An 18675-nucleotide genomic window follows, 5' to 3' on the forward strand; every position below is an offset into this window, starting at 1 on the left:
AGCAGATTTTTTGCACTGGTATCACTGACCTCGACGACGGCGACGTTATACGTCAAAAATAAATAAAATGACGATTTTAGCGATACTTTATTACGACGGCGGCTACATAGACACGATCAAATAAAAAAAAAAAAATCAAATAATCATTCTACATTTTCAAAACGTCGAAAAAACGACGGAATGAAAAAAAGGCCCACCCGACGACCCACCCAATCCATTTTTATATATATAGATAATATGTCTATTATATATGTTTCGCCAAGATTCAATCAGATGTATAAAGCCAACTTTTTCTCTCTTTTTTAAAAGAATTAAACAGGATTTTGATTGATGGGTGAATTTTTAAAAAATGAGTATCCATACTCAGTTTTCCTGTGTAATCAAATGGATCCCTGTTTGATTCACTAAAATATTGTGAAGCAGAAATAATACGCCTGGTGAGGTTGGAGAACTAGAAGTAAGATGAAAGTGTTGCAACTTCCTAGTGCTGAGGAACGCCCAGACTTTCTTGACATTAAAATACCAATTAAATAATCGTCTTCAGATTATAGCTAACTGTGCCTGTAATGAGCCATTGTTAGTTTGGATTGACATTCAAAGTCAATCATAATATCCTTTACAAACTGAATTTTCCTTAACTTAAAATTATTTAAAAAATACATTGAAAATTAAATAACAATCATTATAGTGAAGGTAATTAGAGCTGGTCGTGATTTAGAAGATGGATTAGACTAGGTCTCTGTATTTTTCCCAATTTCTAACAAGCCAGATTTTATGCTATCAGTTATGAATCTTGGCTTTACTTCATGGGTGTCTAGAAGGATTGCTTGGTTTGTTTTAATGATCTACATTAATGTCATTTGAGCAGATCACTAAGAAATTTAGCATTCCTAAAAAAACTTTATTGTTATTTACAGGTAACAGATTTATTTAAAGAAAAAACCGCATTAGTTACAAACTTCAAGTTTTCAGTAATTGAGAAGTAGGTGTTCTATTATAAACGTGAACATCTATTTCTGTTTTTATCAGGTATTGAAGTTGTGTCTTAAAGATTGATATGAGATAAGAGCTGAAAGTAGAAATACCTTAAGAAGTCAGGGATGACAATGAGTATACTGACATTTTGAGCCAAGAAAAACATTGTTTTGTTATGGATTTCAGAAAGGGTTCCTAGTACCAAAGGTTGGCTAAGTACTGTAGTGAAATGTAAACCTTTAGATAACTAAACTTGTATATTGCTTTCATAATGTAATATGTTTTACAAAACATGTGAACCTTTTTTGGCTTACAGTGGCTCTTTTACAAAATATCAGAATCTTTTTTTGACTTTTTTTAATTTAAGGTAGTAATTTGGCCCATGTCTGAAATTTGCAATTTATGCTATTTATGGGTTCCTCTCTGTGACCTTCTCTATGCTCTGTTTTATTTTGAGCTGAAATATGTTTTGTTCATGTTTGTCTGTTTCCATTTTGTATTTATTTTATGAAATGAAAAGTTTAATTATTATACAATGTTAAAAAAAAAAAAAAAACAACCCTGGGCTAATGGTAGATGGCCTGCAGAAATTTCAAACTTCTGAAAGTCTTTGTTCTTGTGTATAAGAAGAAAACAGAACTTGACAAAACATGGCTGTCCATCCATCTCATGCATACAGAAGATCAATGTTCGGTGGGCAGATGAGGCAAAATTAATCTCTTTGACTGAAACATGCAATGTTACATTTAAAAGAAAAAGCACTGCTTACCCTCACCAAAACATCTTCCCAGTTGTGAAGAGTGGCAGACAGAGCATCATGGTTTGGAGCTGCTTAGACAGAGCTGTATTGAGGGAACAAAAAATTCAAAACTATATATACTGAATCTTAATAGAACTTGTCTGATGCAATAAGACCCAGAATTATCAATGAATTGAAACTGTATTGAGAATACTTGTGTATTGATTCTCATTTGCAGATTGATGTGATTGGATTACTGTGATACCTCTTTATAATTTGGATTAACCCATTATATAAAACTATTTAATTTTGAAAGCATGATCATTTTTATTAATAAGTTTTAACATAACATGTTTTCAGATTTCTACTGTATTTTAATGTGGAATAAATAATCTGAATTGCCTCATAAAAATATTTTTAAACAATAAAGTAATATAAGTGACAAATCAGGTAGCTTATTTCCACAGAATCTCAACTTCTCCTGCCCCATTATGCCATAATTAAGGACTCTTTTTCATGAAGTATCTCCATTTCTTCTTTTGCATTTAATCTCACCTTTCCTCCATGGGCAGCTGTCTGCATTACAAATGATATTACCAAAAATAACATGACTTGTCCTTGAGAATAATTAGAAGCTGGTGTGGTAGACCCAACATTCCTGTCATAATATCTATCTAGAACTTTTGAATCACATTTCAAACATGTAGAGAGTCTGAGACTTTTTTGAACTAAGATGGTTTCAGTGACAAAGATTTCCCAGCAATAACAAAAATTATAGACATGATGACCCAAAAATGCCTTGACTTGGAAGTGCAGACAGAAGAAATGTCAAAGGCAGAATGATAAATGATTACACCATTGCAGATTGTGTTTTTAAAAATACAGCATACATTTTATGTATAGTATGCCTGGCTGTAATTATTTTTCAATACAAAGCAAACATTGTTTATAAATGCATAGTATGGTTTTGAGGTTTCAAATATTGAAATTTTGCACAACCACTTTGTTTTGCTCCTCATTCCCTTTAAAAACTTTACAGATTAGATACCGGGGCTGGATGGGAGTGTTCGTCCTTTTCAAGTCATGCTCATATACTTATATTTAGTCTGAATTATTTGACTCAACAGGATATGTAATATTATTACTTTTTAATTACTTCTGCATTTTGAAATATTGAGTGGCAGTCAAGGAGATGTCCAGTTTTTGCTTAACATAAAGGTAAAACTGTTTAGCCCCATAATTTGTTAAATACAACTTTGTTGGTTAAGGGGATGTTATGATTATAAATGATGCTTCCAGATGCACTAAAACATTGCACATTAATTTGATCTGAAATATAAATGTAAGCATATTTTACTTTGTATAGCATTTCTTCATAGATCACACCGTCACAAGACTGTGTATGTAATGAGGTGTAAGGCACTGTATGTCACCTGACTGAAACAATCATTACTTTTATTAAAAACAGAATAGATTAATTTGTAGCATTTTTTGGTTTAATGTTTATTCTTTTTGTGTGGTGGTGTCTCTCCACAGTTTTTCTAATAAGGTGTAAAAGTAAAATACACATAAAAATGTGCATTTTTGTTTTCTTTTCTAGATAAGCTAAATTTTGCTGACTCTATTATAAACAAAGTAACTGAAATGCAGAGACAAAAGGATTCTGAAACGTGAGTTGATTTTACATTTTATGATACTGACTTTGTTTCTGTGTGTTTTTTCCTGTAATTATGAAATCATTAAATATCTAAATTATTGCTCATTCTGCAGCCCAAATATCTACAGTGCAAAGTGGGAAAGACAGTATTCCATGTTAACATCCCTCTCCACCCCAAAGCTCCCCACCACCATTCTTTGCTGAATAGGGACTGAGCACTTAGTTTTATCTTTAGACAATTGGCAATTTTTTGTGCAGTGAATCGTGTCTAGTGTCCATTTTAGGACATTGTCATTTTTCACTTCCTCAGTTATCAAACATTAGTCTTACTCCGTATCATGTTTCAGGAGTCACTTATCACTCATCATACATCACTCCTCAGTACTCATCTTTCACTCATCATGTACCATTCCTCAGTATTCATTTGTCGTTTATCAGGTATCATTCGTCATTTTTATTTTCCGTCTTTTTTTAACAGAACCAATTAGTGGTGTGAGTGATTGCAGGGGGCATGTGGATTAATAACATACATGCTGCCCATTGCTTTATTGAAATATCATTAAAATACTTCTTTTTTTGTTGCCATTGCTATACCTGGATAGCATGGATGATGGGAAATGCAATCATCATAAATGAAATTTTGGTTTATTTACTTGTTTTCAAAGGAGGTGTAAATTGGCTTCCTTTCTCCTCCATGGGATATATTATCTTGTACGAATTACTATTTTCTTGTACTGACAAGGTTAAATTTATTTATTTTTTGAATTATGCAAGGGTTAGGACCTTTTTGTTTCGTTGTCACTTCCTTCCTAAGCACCTCATTAGGGAAGTGTTCAGATCGAAGTCATGGTCTTGATGTATTAATGAGGTATCTTGTAGTGTCATTACTCAAACATTTATTTTATTAGTTTGCATAATAATTCAGTGTGAGGGACAGCAAGAAGTCAGCCCTGGATGAAAAGCAAGCCGATCTCTGGACATATGACATATCACAAGGGATCTGTTTAAAGTTGTCAGTCATGTTAATGGCATTTTTTGAAAGAGAGGAGAAACTGAAGAAAGCAGCAGCAGTTACACTTCCTGAGGGTCCTCAGAAAGCACAACCTGGACTCCAACCTGCTACTGACCTTCTGCCTCTCGTCCATCGAGAGCCTGCTGACGTATTGTATCACAGTATGGTACGGCAGCTGCACCATGGCAGACAGGGAGAGGCTTCAGCGAGTAGTAAAGGCAGCACAGAAGATCATCGGCTGCCCTCTCCCCTCCTTGATGGACATTTACACCTCCCGCTGCCTCAGCACAGCAAAAAACATCATCAAGGACAGCTCCCACCCTGGGCTCTGATCTGTTTGACCTGCTGCCCTCAGGGAGGTGCTACAGGTGCATCACAACAAGGACAAACAGACTCAAGAACAGTTTTTTCCCAAAAGCCATAACCATTCTAAACTCACACATGCACTGACTACACAGTCTAACTCCCCAACCCCTGAACTTCCTTCTATCCATCAACTGTGCAATATCCAATATCTAAATGGTACTGAATAATAACTGTGTAATATCTGTATACTGTACAATATCATTACTCTTAGGGTCCAACATCCACTACTCACTGCACATGATCATCATTATTGTGCAATATTTAAATTATGTGCAATAACCCAATAGTGCAATAGTTATTTATTATTTCCAGTATTTAAATAATGGGTAATAACTCGATTTAGTTATTATTCTTTCCATTTGTATATAGCATCGCAGAACTTTTTTTTGCAACTTTTTGCAGCATTTGTTTATTTGTTTATTTACTTGTTGTGTTCTACATATATGTCTGCACTGAAGGAGCTGCTTTTAATCTCATTGTACATGTGTATAGTGACAATAAAAGGCATTCTATTCTATGGATCCAGGTGTCCGGCTGGTTCCTGTTTCAGCCTTTACTGAAAGCATGAAAAAAATAATACAAAGAATATATATGCTTTGGATATAGAAAAAATATTATTGTTTATGTATGTCAGCATTAGTGGACAGTACTAAGTGGAAGGCCATCAACCTCAGCAAGAACAGAAGTCACTTTGAGAGTTAAAACATTTTATTTCTTGAGTCGTGATATATTAAAATGTACGCAAAAATGTTTAAAACACAGCTAACCTGTGCTCCATTATGTGCTATTAATATATTAAATTTGAAAGGTTTAAAACAAAGCTATTAAACCTGTCCAAATAAAACAGTCCAAAAGTATTAACCTTAGTTATTGAAATTTATGACTCGTGTGGCTAAGCCTTAATTCAAAGTTAAGTAGTATTAAATCAAAGTCAATAAATGGATTGTGTTCACGTCTTTGGGGACTACTTACATGACCCATTTTTGTACAGAAATTCCATTAATAGTTATTATAATAAAAAGTTGTTTGAATTGATTTCTTCAGAAAAGTGCTTAACAATAACCTTTATAAAAGGTATGTTTGCAGCCATTAATTAATAGAACATTGTGCATTGGTACAAAAATAGGATTATAGTAATCATATCCATTTTTGTCCTTTTTTGACTGACCTTGGAGCTTCTACAGAAAGAAATGCAGGAAGGTGTTGCTCGGTTCTGATACTAGGGCAATATTAAAGCTGCTAGTTTTGGTTCTTTACTCCTGCCAATCTTATAATCAGAGGCCAGCCTCTGTCTTTAATTAGATTAGTGATTGATTAAAGTTATTTACCTTTCCATCTTTGCAATACAACAGTGCATGCTGAAAAAAAGCAAATGGTTATTAATTTGTTAAAGTTGAAATTTGTGAACATGTCCAAAGAAGTAAGAAGATTGTCAACAAATTGGATAATAAAGCTATTCATCGAAAATAAAAACTCCTAATATTGAAAATAACCCAAAAAATAGAAGATTCCTATGCTACAAAAAGCAAAAATTGAAAAAAATGTTTTTAAAAGAACAATCTAAGTAAGGACTCCATAAAACAGCAAGTCTTGGAATTTTTAACAAGTTAGAAAATATACACTTGGCATAATATTTAGACATGTTTAGGACTTAGTTAACTGTTTTGAAATTGGAGTGTTTTTATTTTTATTGATGTACTCCATGCAAGACAGATAACATTTTTGTTGATTTTAAATATTTTTGCAACAGTGAGTTTATATTAAAAAAAATAATAGTGATAACAAAATGTATTTACGTCAATTAGCAGAATACCTAAAATACATGTTTTTAATAGCATCTTACAATATCCCGTAATTAAAAACAGGGCCTATATAGGCTTGTAGTGACTGAAATCATTTTCAAGAATGGCAGAATCCAATGTGAATGAAGTAGAAATTGCATCAGCAAATGTACCATTACTTGATATTAGTTGTGGAGTGTCTATGGCTAACTGTAGTTCATATTATTTAAACTAAAATTTCTGAATGAAGGACCCGATGGAACCTCAGATTCTGTTGTTTCACCTACTCGCAACCGTCTGTGACATTGAGTTTCTGGACACACGCACAATTCTGTTGCTGTTTCAGTTACCTATGTTGAGCATCTGTTTTGCCATCAAGAGCAACTATCAGCTGTGTAAAAGGGGAAAGTTAAAATTAGTAACAGAGATTGCTCTGAATGTTGCTCTGTTTTAATACAGGAGTACTTAAGTCTGAATAGAGACCGGTTATAAATGTAATAGTTATCATAAGATGATGCATAGTCAAATACTGAACCTAATTTCATAATCAATATATCAGAACAATTTTTTGTCAAACCCTAAACAGAAATTAGAAGCCACAGTCATTTATAAAAAGCAAAACTTCTTTTAACTGTAAGTCTGACAAGGCAGATCACACACCAACAAATTTAATTGTTTGTGACCACAATCTTGGATAAATAGGAAGTGCAGACCTTTATACCATAAGACAACTGACGTCACGTGCTGCAAACTCCCTGCCACCTCTGCCTATCAATATCTTGGATACAATATTCCCAACATGGCCTAAGAAAACAGTTGCTGTAGTATAGTAAGATGCAAAATTTAACTTTGATGAAGGTGCTCTAAAACAACAAATAAACATTACATTTGGGTTTTCCTTTGTAACAATAAATAGAGTCCACACTTGACATAATAGATGCAAGAATATTGTGTAAAAAATTTAAAAATGAAATAAAACATGGCAAGGAGATTTCAAAAATTTGTAAGTGCTTTATAAATAGGCATTTTTGAAATTTCAGATGTTTGTATGATGCACTCTATTTGAGATACCCTAAACCAAAGTTTGGAGCTGAGTTGTTTTATGTGGACAGAAGTACAGGAAAACTAACATAATTACGACAGTGGGTTGTCATGTCATTTTTATTATAGTTCAGCACATGAATAGTGTCTAGTAGCCTTTTCGAGTGGCTTCAGAAAAGAGCAGTAAGAAGAATTAAGGAGCAAATGAGGTGTGTTCAATTCAAGCAAATAGTAAAAAATATAAACTGATAACACTTGTTCAAAATACTTTCTATACAAAGAAATAATTTCATAAGGCAACAGTGTGAAGTGTAAAAACGAAGAGTGTATTTTAAGCTGAAATCTTCTTTATATAAGAAAGGGGTTTATTAAGTTTCTTTAAAACCAATAAATTAATATTTCTAAACACACACCTTAGTAAAAGATAACCTAGAATAGTACTTTAAATGCATGAAGTGTATGGAAAATAAATAAAAGCTAGCACTGAATTATGAGAGAAAGATCATACCAGACCAATCTTTTAAATGTTTTTGAGCACACTGCTGGAATAGTTGACACAAGCAAAGCACATGACTTCCAAAAAGTGTTTCAAAGTCCCACACCAAAGGTTGATTTTAAAACTAGAATCCTTTAGCATCAGAAGGAACTTACAAACCTGGATCTCAAGTTGATTAACCAATAGGAGACAGAGGGTAGAAATGAGAGCTAATGCTCCACATGGAATAGGGTTATCAGTGGAATTCTTCAGGGATTTATCCTTGGGCCATTATTTTTTTCTCATTTAAATTAATGACTTAAATTCTGGTATAGTTAGTGAACCTGTAACATTTGTAGATGATACTAAAATTAAAGAAATGTCAGACACTGAGGAAGGAGCAAAAGGGCTTGTACAATTTTCAGAACTGGGCAAACAAAAATGCAGCTTAATGTAGAATAATGCAAAGTGCTGTTCAAATGGGCAAAAGGGACTTCAGTTATAAATACAGAATAGGAGATACTGTCCTAGAGGAAATTACCTCTAAAAAGGAATTAGGATTTACGTTAGTACAAGTTCCTAAGCAATGCACAAAAGTGTTTAAAAAGGCAAATTAAAATGTCAAGTTATGTTGTAAAACCTATTGAATATAAGGTAATGCTCAAACTATTTAATGCAGTTATGAGATTGCATTTGGAGAGTGCACTTGAAGGTGCACACAGGGGAGCAACCCAGTACATTCCAAGATTTAAGGACATGTTGTACTCTGACAAACTCAGAGAATTAAACCTGTTTAATCTTGAGCAGAGGAGGCTGCATAGGGACCTAATACAGAGGTATCTATGATACAGCAACAGAATTCTTTTGCATAAAAGGATAATTGTGTGCTCAAGGACACCAGTAGAAATTAAGGTGAAGTACATTCAGCACTGAAGTCAAGAAACACTTCTTTATGAAAAGAATTTTGGGAATCTGGAACAAAATACTGTACTGAATCATTTAGTTTAACCAGAAACCTTGACAACCTTTAAGAAGAACCTAGATGAGATATTGTAACATCTTAGTTTTTACCTATTGCGACAAATGGACAAACTACATGGAGCCAGGAAAATAGTTAGGGAACCAGCCGGGTTACCTCGTTTAATTTTAGGCATCTTGCCAATTACAAAACAACAAAAAGAAAACACAATAGGAAGAAGAATTTGGCATATTGAGTCTCAAAGTAAATAATCTTTGAGAGAACCAACAAGCTTGATTGACTGAATGGTCTCTGTTTGTTTGTTACATTTCATACATTCTTGTGTATTTTTGGATAAATATGGTCACTGGCTTACAGACTGAATTTCTTATTTTATGAACCGTTCGTATGACAACTCCACTCTCAATGCTAGCAAGTAGAGAAAACAATCAGAAAAGCACAAAAATTTTTATCTTACTAGAAACATTTTGCTGTCAAAATCAGAGTTTTACTTAAGTGTGTGACCTGGTTGTACTAACATATTAAAGAGCAATTTTAATCTATTTAACATGCAAAATAAAACATACTGGGTTAATTTTTCCACATAAAACTAAGTAATACATTCTTGATTTCCGAGATTAGAACAGACACTACCTGGAAAATGTCATTACCTGTTCATATAGTCCTCTTTCATTGATTCATTTGGTAAATCATAAAAAAGTTGTCTATACAGTACGCTTTTGAATTTAATTGCAAAATACATTTTATGTAGAAGAGAGTACCGATTTATAATACATACATGTCAGATAACTCCAGCAGTACCGGCAGAGCTTATGAGTACTTGAAAATAACAGAATTTAAATGCAGTTGATAGAGGATGTTAGATTACATAACTAGAAAATAACAGGGTTTGGCCGATTACATAACTTCATGATGACTTCTCAGCACAGCTTCAATTTTTAAAGTACCATGAGGTCTTAACATTTTGACAGTTAATTAATGTGCTGCCTGACAGCGTTGGTATCTGCAAACATATCTTTTTTTCTTTTTTCACTCTGTCGTGGTGTGGCAAACATGAGACATCGGAGAGACTAACCTCCTTTCTGTTTGCTTGGTCCAGAACTCCCAACTTTCTTCCTTTGTTGTAGCCACATTGTCTGCACTATACTTTCACTCATTAGTTGTCAATTTGTGCACACACAGGAGCCTTTTCCTGTTACTTAGAGCAAGTACATAGAGCCCTGACATAACATTGGTGGTCACAGTAGTGTGATGTGACTGTCCATGACTCCCTAAGATTATGTAAATTAAGGCTATGACTGAAATTGCTGGAATAGTTCTGTAGTATAATGCCTGCCTTAAGGGGAAAAAAGTATGAGGAAAGCAAATTGCAAATACAACTGAAGTCAAAAACCTCTCAGATGTTACAGGGGAATGATAAGAGATTTCAGTGGGAGATGTACTGCTACATACTAAAAGTCTGAAAACAAGTAAATCATCAGGGTCAGGTAACATTGACTGTACCTAATATGAGGGGGGTTTAGATATAAACAAGAATTTATGAGCTATGCTTTATTTATTGAATACAATGAAACGACATACACACAATTTTTCTATATAGTCTCCTGCCACTGCTATACACTTGTTCCAGTGCTCAGGAAGCTTCTTAATCCCCGAAGAGTAGAAGTTTTTTGACTGCATGTTGACCCAATCTTACACAGCCTCAATAACCTCCTCATTCCGCTTGAATTTCTTCCCTCCTAAAAATCCCTTAAGAGGACCGAAGAGGTGATAGTCCCTCTCTGAATGACTTGCCCCAATCATACACTCTAGACTGAGAGAGAGATACACTCATCCCCAAACTGTTTAAGTCTTGAATAAATCTGAGATGGAATGACTCCTTCATTTGTCAAAAATTGAATAAGAATGCGCTGTGCAACGCTACTGTGTACCTCCTGCTCCGACATTTGATTACAACTGACAGGAAAGGGGGAAAAGAGCAGCTAGCACTACTAACGACAAGTTCATATATGCGCGTGTTTGTCCGATGAGTCAGGTCTACCTAGCACTATTTATAAGAACAGAGCATGAAAGTTCCTGTTTATAATTGAACATCCCTCGTAGCACTGAAAAAAATAGGTATATATGAAAAGAAAATTAAAATGTTTTTTTTTTTTTTTTTTTTTTTTTTTTTTAAATGGCTCCCTATTTGGTAGAAGGCTATTATTTCAGGTAGTACTACTATGCTATTAGGCCATATTATGAAAGGAACAACTCAATTTAGCAATGAGAAATAATAATAAGTCATTACTTTTAAGAATCAAGCCAAGAATTTTTGAAAACTGTGAGTGTTTTTTCAAGTGCATTTGTGAAAACTATGAAGATTTGGGTGAAACTGACATACCTTTGATTGACAATTATCTTGAAGTCCTGACTGCTGGTGCAGAACCAGAAGATGGTTGTTTATTTAAGCCATCCTTTAAAATGTCTTAGAGATGTGGAGGCTTGTGAAGAATAGTGGGAAAATATCCGTCCAGCAAGACGAATTTTCAGAGGTTATAGGAGAAAACTCTGTGAAGCAATTGTTTCTTAAGGAGGCGGCACAGGTTACTGATTAAGAAAGGTACATTTACTTTTGCAGATATAAATATCAGTTTTTTTTGTTTTCTAAAAACCACACTGTCATCTCTTTATATACCAAACACAATTTCTGTTTGTTCTATGTGCGCAGTATACAATTTTGAAAAACCCAATTTTTAAAATGGTACAGTACCCGAATTTTGGGAAGTCCTTTTGCTCAGCTCTTTGTTCATCTGCTGTCTGAGGCACTATATACTTTGCAAGCAAGACAAAATTTCCCCTGTCCCTTTTGACACACTAGAGCAGTGTTTCTTAAACTAAGGGTAATAAATGTTTGTGATGAGTCACCGCATGATTGTGTAGTAAAATTAAAAAAGTTCACCCAAGTGTGAATTATATGCTGAGTGATTTGCCTGCTGCTACTTAATGTAATTTTTTATTGTGGCAATATGTAAAAAAAAACTATTTTTGACGTGACAGAGAGCTTTTAATTCTGTGGCACAAAGCCATGGGCTTAAAGTCAATCAGGTCAAATTGAAATAGTATATATCACACTACTAGCTGTACACTTTTATTTACACTTTTACTGGAAGAATCCCAACCCACCTCTTTACCAGTGTCAGTGGGCAGCTGACATTCTATCATATTTGAAACTGAAAAAATGAAATTTTGTCTTGGAGGATCTGTCTAAACCTTTTAAAATACGGTAAGACTTAATTGAAAAAATTTTAGAATAAGCATTGATATAGGGGTGAAAAATATTTTTTTTGTGTTCCTTTATGTCTCTGCTATTGGCTCTTCTCTCTTTTTCTCTATTGGAGGTTGAATTCTTGTTCTGTTAGGGTTTTGTTTTTTCCATTTTTTAATATCCTGCAGTTTTTTTCTTCCTCAGTATTGATTTTGAAGTTATTTGTTGCATAAGTTCTGCAAATTCTATGTGCTTGATTGTATACTAGGTTACTAATCATAGCTTGCAGTATAGTAGAGAAGCATACGATTATGTGGCTTAACCGGTGCAAAAAAATTGTTTCTGTGGCTTACTGGGTAGGCTTGCGATTGTGCGACCAGGTTGAGTTGGGAGATTTGTTACATGGTTATGGGGAGTAATCTGTTATTTGCTTCAGTACAATTTCAGTACTGATACCAAAGTCCGAATTTTAGTACCATCCAATACTATTGTACACAGCTTTATTTTTCAAGCCACAGACTTGAAATTTGCCACACAGGTACTTCTAACCATAAATCAGGATTTTGATACCTAATTTTGGCCTTCCCTGGGTTGGAAAACTAAGGGTCAGAGCAAGTGGCATAAATTTACTGTGTGATCTATCAACAGAGAAAACAGTGCCACACAGGTTGTTAATAGTGTAATATCACTCAGGCCTTTCAAACAGGGAAAAAATGAGAATTTGGGTTCAAATCCCTTTCCTTACAGTGAACATTTTCTTAAATTAACTTTCTCCCTCATTGTTTTTGTCATGGCCTCAAGTAGCTCTGGATGGGGCCATATTGTCACTGGAGTTGTTTGTTACAATTTGTGGTCCCAGGCATAATCACTTGCCAGTACATCACCTTTGCAGCATGCCTGAGCATTCTTTGTGTGTCACATTTTAAGTTATGCTCTGCTTAGTTGTGGTGTTATGACTAATGATTATGACCAAGGTGGCCAATGGGCTGAATGAGTGACTATGATCTTAATGGGATTACTCTTATCCTGTCAAATTACTTATTTAATTTCAAACAGCTGCAGTTCTCCAGGAGTTTGTTTTGCAGCCGTACATCTCCGATCAAACCAGTTCTTCACTGGCAAATGTATCACTTTTTCAGATGAGTGTAAAATGAAATTACCAGTGAATTTTTGAAATAATACATATGCAATGTCAAAAATCGCATCTAGTAATCTAAGAGGTCACATCCTTTTTATCTAGGGAAGTTGTTCTTTAGAATATCCATTCTATATATTCATTCAGAGTTCAAGCTCATATAATATCTCTATAATATGTAAAATATTTATCATCTTCAAGTGTTCACTGTTTGTCAAGCATGATTGTAGTTGTATTTTCCTACTTGACCCATGCAAGATTTGGTTCACAACCAAAATTGATGAATTGGTTGTAGCTTGAATCTAAATATTTGTTAAATATTAGTGCATTTGCTAAAGTATGTCAGAACTGGGATGAGTACATACATTTGAGATTTTTGGAACCAAAGAGATTTTCAGCTATTTTCTCTTCACAAATGTCAATGGTAAAATTTGATATATGCTGAATTTTAAAAACAACACTCTAAAATTGGAGCTGTGATATGTTTGTTTATTTTTGTTTTTTCTTCAACTATTTTAATATACTGTGCTTTTGATTTTCTTTATACAATAGTTATCCAAGTCATAATTAATTTGTTTTGTAATGTTAGCACATTCCTGATATAAGAATATAAGATATTTCCTACATTTTAACCTGAACTGAAATACTTTTGTTGCTTTTAGGTATAGAGTTAAGGATAAATCTGACAGAGCCACTGTGGAGCAGGTATTTAATTGTTTCACTTTGCCAATGTGTTTTCTGTTTTTGAAAAATGTATATTGGAAATTGAACATTTATACTAATTGTTACAGTTAAAAAATAACATTATATAGTTACATTTTAAAAATATTTTGCTTAGTTCTGCAATTCTGGGGCATTGAAATTCTACTAGGCAGCTTCATGTGTGTGGTATCTTGACATGGTGATTAGCTCACTTGTATCAATTCAGTTGGTTCTTAAGTTGCTGTCTTATATCTTTTGGGGTTTCTCTTGAGAACCGTGGTTACTTCTTATTTCCCATTTGTGTTCAGTTTGCTTAATGACTGAAAATTGGGTATATACAGTATAAGTGAGTGTGTATGGATTTATTGTTGAATTTGTCTGGTGAGTAGGTGCTCTTTCCAGGGCTGCTTTTGCCTGATGTTGCCAGGAAAGGCTTTGATGCAGCTGTATTGAGTTCAGAAAGATTCATAAAAACTGATGGGTAGGTAATTACAGTTAGGTCCATAAATATTTGGACAGAGACAACTTTTTTCTAATTTTGGTTCTGTACATTACCACAATGAATTTTAAATGAAACAACTCATATGCAGTTGAAGTGCAGACTTTCAGCTTTAATTCAGTGGGGTGAACAAAACAATTGCATAAAAATGTGAGGCAACTAAAGCATATTTTTAACACAATCCCTTCATTTCAGGGGCTCAAAAGTAATTAGACAAATTAAATAACTGGAAATAAAATGTTCATTTCTAATATTTGGTTGAAAACCCTTTGCTGGCAATGACAGCCTGAAGTCTTGAACTCATGGACATCACCATATGCTGGGTTTCCTCCTTTTTAATGCTCTGCCATGCTTTGGATAATGAGCTGTTTCATGCCTTCTCCGTACTTTTTTCTTGCCATCATTCTGGTAGAGGTTGATCTTGGTTTCATCTGTCCAAAGAATGTTTTTCCAGAACTGTGCTGGCTTTTTTAGATGTTCTTTAGCAAAGTCCAATCTAGCCTTTCTATTCTTGAGGCTTATTAGTGGCTTGCACCTTGCACTGCACCCTCTGTATTTACTTTCATGCAGTCTTCTCTTTATGGTAGACTTGGATATCGATACGCCTACCCCCTGGAGAGTGTTGTTCACTTGGTTGGCTGTTGTGAAGGGGTTTCTCTTCACCATGGAAAGGATTCTGCGATCATCCATCACTGTTGTCTTCTGTGGACGTCCAGGTCTTTTTGCGTTGCTGAGTTCACCAGTGCTTGCTTTCTTTCTCAGAATGTACCAAACTGAAGATTTTGCCACTCGTAATATTGTAGCAATTTCTCGGATGGGTTTTTTCTGTTTTTGCAGCTTAAGGATGGCTTCTTTCACCTGCACGGAGAGCTCCTTTGACCGCATGTTGTCTGTTCACAGCAAAATCTTCCACATGTAAGCACCATACCTCAAATCAACTCCAGGCCTTTTACCTGCTTAATTGATAATGACATAACGACGGACTTGCCCACACCTGCCCATGAAATAGCCTTTGAATCAATTGTCCAATTACTTTGGAGCCCCTGAAATGAAGGGATTGTGTTAAAAAAAAATGCCTTAGTTGCCTCACATTTTTATGCAATTGTTTTGTTCACCCCACTGAATTAAAGCTGAAAGTCTGTACTTCAACTGCATCTGAGTTGTTTCATTTAAAATTCATTGTGGTAATGTACAGAGCCAAAATTAGAAAAAAGTTGTCTGTCCAAATATTTATGGACAAAACTGTATATCATTTGTCAACATGTATATAACTTAGAAAATAATAGATAGATAGATAGATAGATAGATACTTTATTAATCCCAAGGGGAAATTCACATACTCCAGCAGTAGCATACTGATACAAAAAACAATATTAAATTAAAGAGTAATAAAAATGCAGGTAAAAACAGACAATAACTTTGAATAATGTTAACGTTTACCCCTCCGGGTGGAACTGAAGAGTCGCATAGTTTGGGGGAGGAACGATCTTCTCAGTCTGTCAGTGGAGCAGGACAGTGACAGCAGTCTGTCGCTGAAGCTGCTCATCTGTCTGGAGATGACGCTGTTTAGTGGATGCAGTGGATTTTCCATAATTGATAGGAGCCTGCTGAGCGCCTGTCGCTCTGCCACAGATGTCAAGCTGTCCAGCTCCATGCCAACAATAGAGCCTGCCTTCCTCACCAGTTTGTCCAGGCGTGAGGCGTCCTTCTTCTTAATGCTGCCTCCCCAGCACACCACCGCGTAGAAGAGGGTGCTCGCCACAACCGTCTGATAGAACATCTGCAGCATCTTATTGCAGATGTTGAAGGACGCCAGCCTTCTAAGGAAGTATAACCGGCTCTGTCCTTTCTTACACAGAGCATCAGTATTGGCAGTCCAGTCTAATTTATCATCCAGCTACACTCTCAGGTAATTTATTGGTCTGCACCCTCTGCACACAGTCACCTCTGATGATCACGGGGTCCATGAGGGGTCTGAGCCTCCTAAAATCCACCACCAGCTCCTTGGTTTTGCTGGTGTTCAGGTGTAGGTGGTTTGAGTCGCACCATTTAACAAAGTCCTTGATTAGGTTCCTATACTCCTCCTCCTGCCCACTCCTGATGCAGCCCATGATAGCAGTGTCATCAGCGAACTTTTGCACATGGCAGGACTCTGAGTTGTATTGGAAGTCCGATGTATATAGACTGAACAGGACTGGAGAAAGTACAGTCCCCTGTGGCGCTCCTGTGTTGCTGACCACAGTGTCAGACGTGCAGTTCCCGAGACGCACGCACTGAGGTCTGTGTTTAAGATAGTCCACAATCCATGCCACCAGGTATGAATCTACTCCCATCTCTGTCAGCTTGTCCCTAAGGAGCAGAGGTTGGATTGTGTTGAAGGTGCTAGAGAAGTCTAGAAACATAATTCTTACAGCACTACTGCCTCTGTCCAAGTGGGAGAGGGATCGGTGTAGCATATAGATGATGGCATCCTCCGCTCCCACCTTCTCCTGATATGCGAACTGCAGAGGGTCGAGGGCGTGTTGAACCCGTGGCCTCAGGTGGTAAGCAGCAGCCTCTCCATGGTCTTCATCACATGTGACGTCAGAGCAACAGGCCGAAAGTCATTCAGCTCACTAGGACATGATACCTTTGGGACTGGGGTGATACAAGATGTTTTCCAAAGCCTCGGGACTCTCCCCTGTTCCAGGCTCAGGTTGAAGATGCGCTGTAGAGGACCCCCCAGTTCCGATGCACAGACCTTCAGCAGTCGTGGCGATACTCCATCTGGACCTGCTGTTTTGCTGGCACGAAGTCTCCTCAGCTCTCTGCTCACCTGCGCTGCTGTAATTGTGGGTGGGGATGTCTCTCCTATGCTGGTATCAGCAGAAGGATGTGTGGAGGGTGCAGTACTCTGAGGTGAGAGTGAGAGTGGGTTAGGGTGGTCAAACCTGTTAAAGAAGTTGTTCATTTGGTTTGCTCTCTTCACGTCTCTCTCGATGGTGGTACCCTGCTTCGAGCTGCAGCCAGTGATGATCTTCATCCCATCCCACACTTCCTTCATGCTGTTATTCTGCAACTTCTGCTCCAGCTTTCTCCTGTACTGCTCCTTCGCCGCCCTAAGCTGGACTCGGAATTCCTTCTGCATGCGCTTGAGCTCATGCTGATCACCGTCTTTAAAAGTCCTTTTCTTCTGGTTCAAAAGGCCCTTGATGTCACTTGTAATCCATGGCTTGTTGTTAGCATAGCAGCATACAGTTCTTACTGGAACTACAATGTCCATACAGAAGTTGATGTAGTCAGTAGTGCAGTCAACAACTTCCTCAATGTTCTCACTATGTGATCCCTGCAGGATATCCCAGTCTGTAGTTCCAAAACATTCTCTCAGAGCATTCTCAGCCTCCGGGGTCCACTTCCTGAATGATCGTGTGGTTGCAGGTAGGACCCTCACTTTTGGTTTGTAGTGAGGCTGAAGCAGAACCAGGTTATGATCTGCTTTCCCAAGCACAGGCGGCGGGGTGGCGCTGTATGCTTCTTTAACATTTGCATACAGTAAATCAATAGTCTTATTTCCCCGGGTGTTACAGTCCACATACTGGGAGAAGGCAGGTAATGTTTTGTCCAGCGTCACATGGTTAAAGTCTCCAGCGATTAGCACAAGCGCCTCAGGGTGCTGCGTTTGTAACTTAGCAACAGCAGAATGGATGATGTCACTCGCTGTCTCCACATCCGCCCGAGGAGGAATGTATACAATAACAACAATTACGTGTCCAAACTCCCTGGGCAAGTAATAGGGACGCAAACTTACGGCCAACAGTTTGACGTCCCTGCAGCAAGTTGAGACTTTGACGTTAACATGTCCAGAGTTACACCACCGTGTATTAACATAGAGAGCGAGTCCTCCTCCTTTGTGCTTCCCAGAGGTACTTGCATCTCTGTCTGCTCTAACTGTGCTAAACCCGGGTAGCTCCACGTTAGCATCTGGGATGGTGGTAGTTAGCCACGTTTCGCAAAAACACAACAAACTGCATTCTCTGTAGGTTCTGACATTTTTCACCAGCGCAGCCAGTTCGTCGATCTTATTTGAT

General features: G+C 36.5%; 1 protein-coding gene across 1 annotated transcript in view; it reads left to right on the plus strand.

Annotated features, from left to right (window-relative positions):
• riok1 (RIO kinase 1 (yeast)) overlaps window positions 1-18675 on the plus strand; it is a 130007-nt gene that overhangs the window by 9573 nt on the left and 101759 nt on the right. The window contains exons 4-5 of the mRNA XM_051929080.1: window positions 3315-3384; window positions 14070-14112. Coding sequence (XP_051785040.1) covers window positions 3315-3384; window positions 14070-14112 — 113 coding nt within the window. The remainder of the gene's footprint in view (window positions 1-3314; window positions 3385-14069; window positions 14113-18675) is intronic.

This window comes from Erpetoichthys calabaricus, chromosome 6 (genome assembly GCF_900747795.2).
Source record: "Erpetoichthys calabaricus chromosome 6, fErpCal1.3, whole genome shotgun sequence".
Taxonomy (NCBI): domain Eukaryota; kingdom Metazoa; phylum Chordata; class Cladistia; order Polypteriformes; family Polypteridae; genus Erpetoichthys; species Erpetoichthys calabaricus.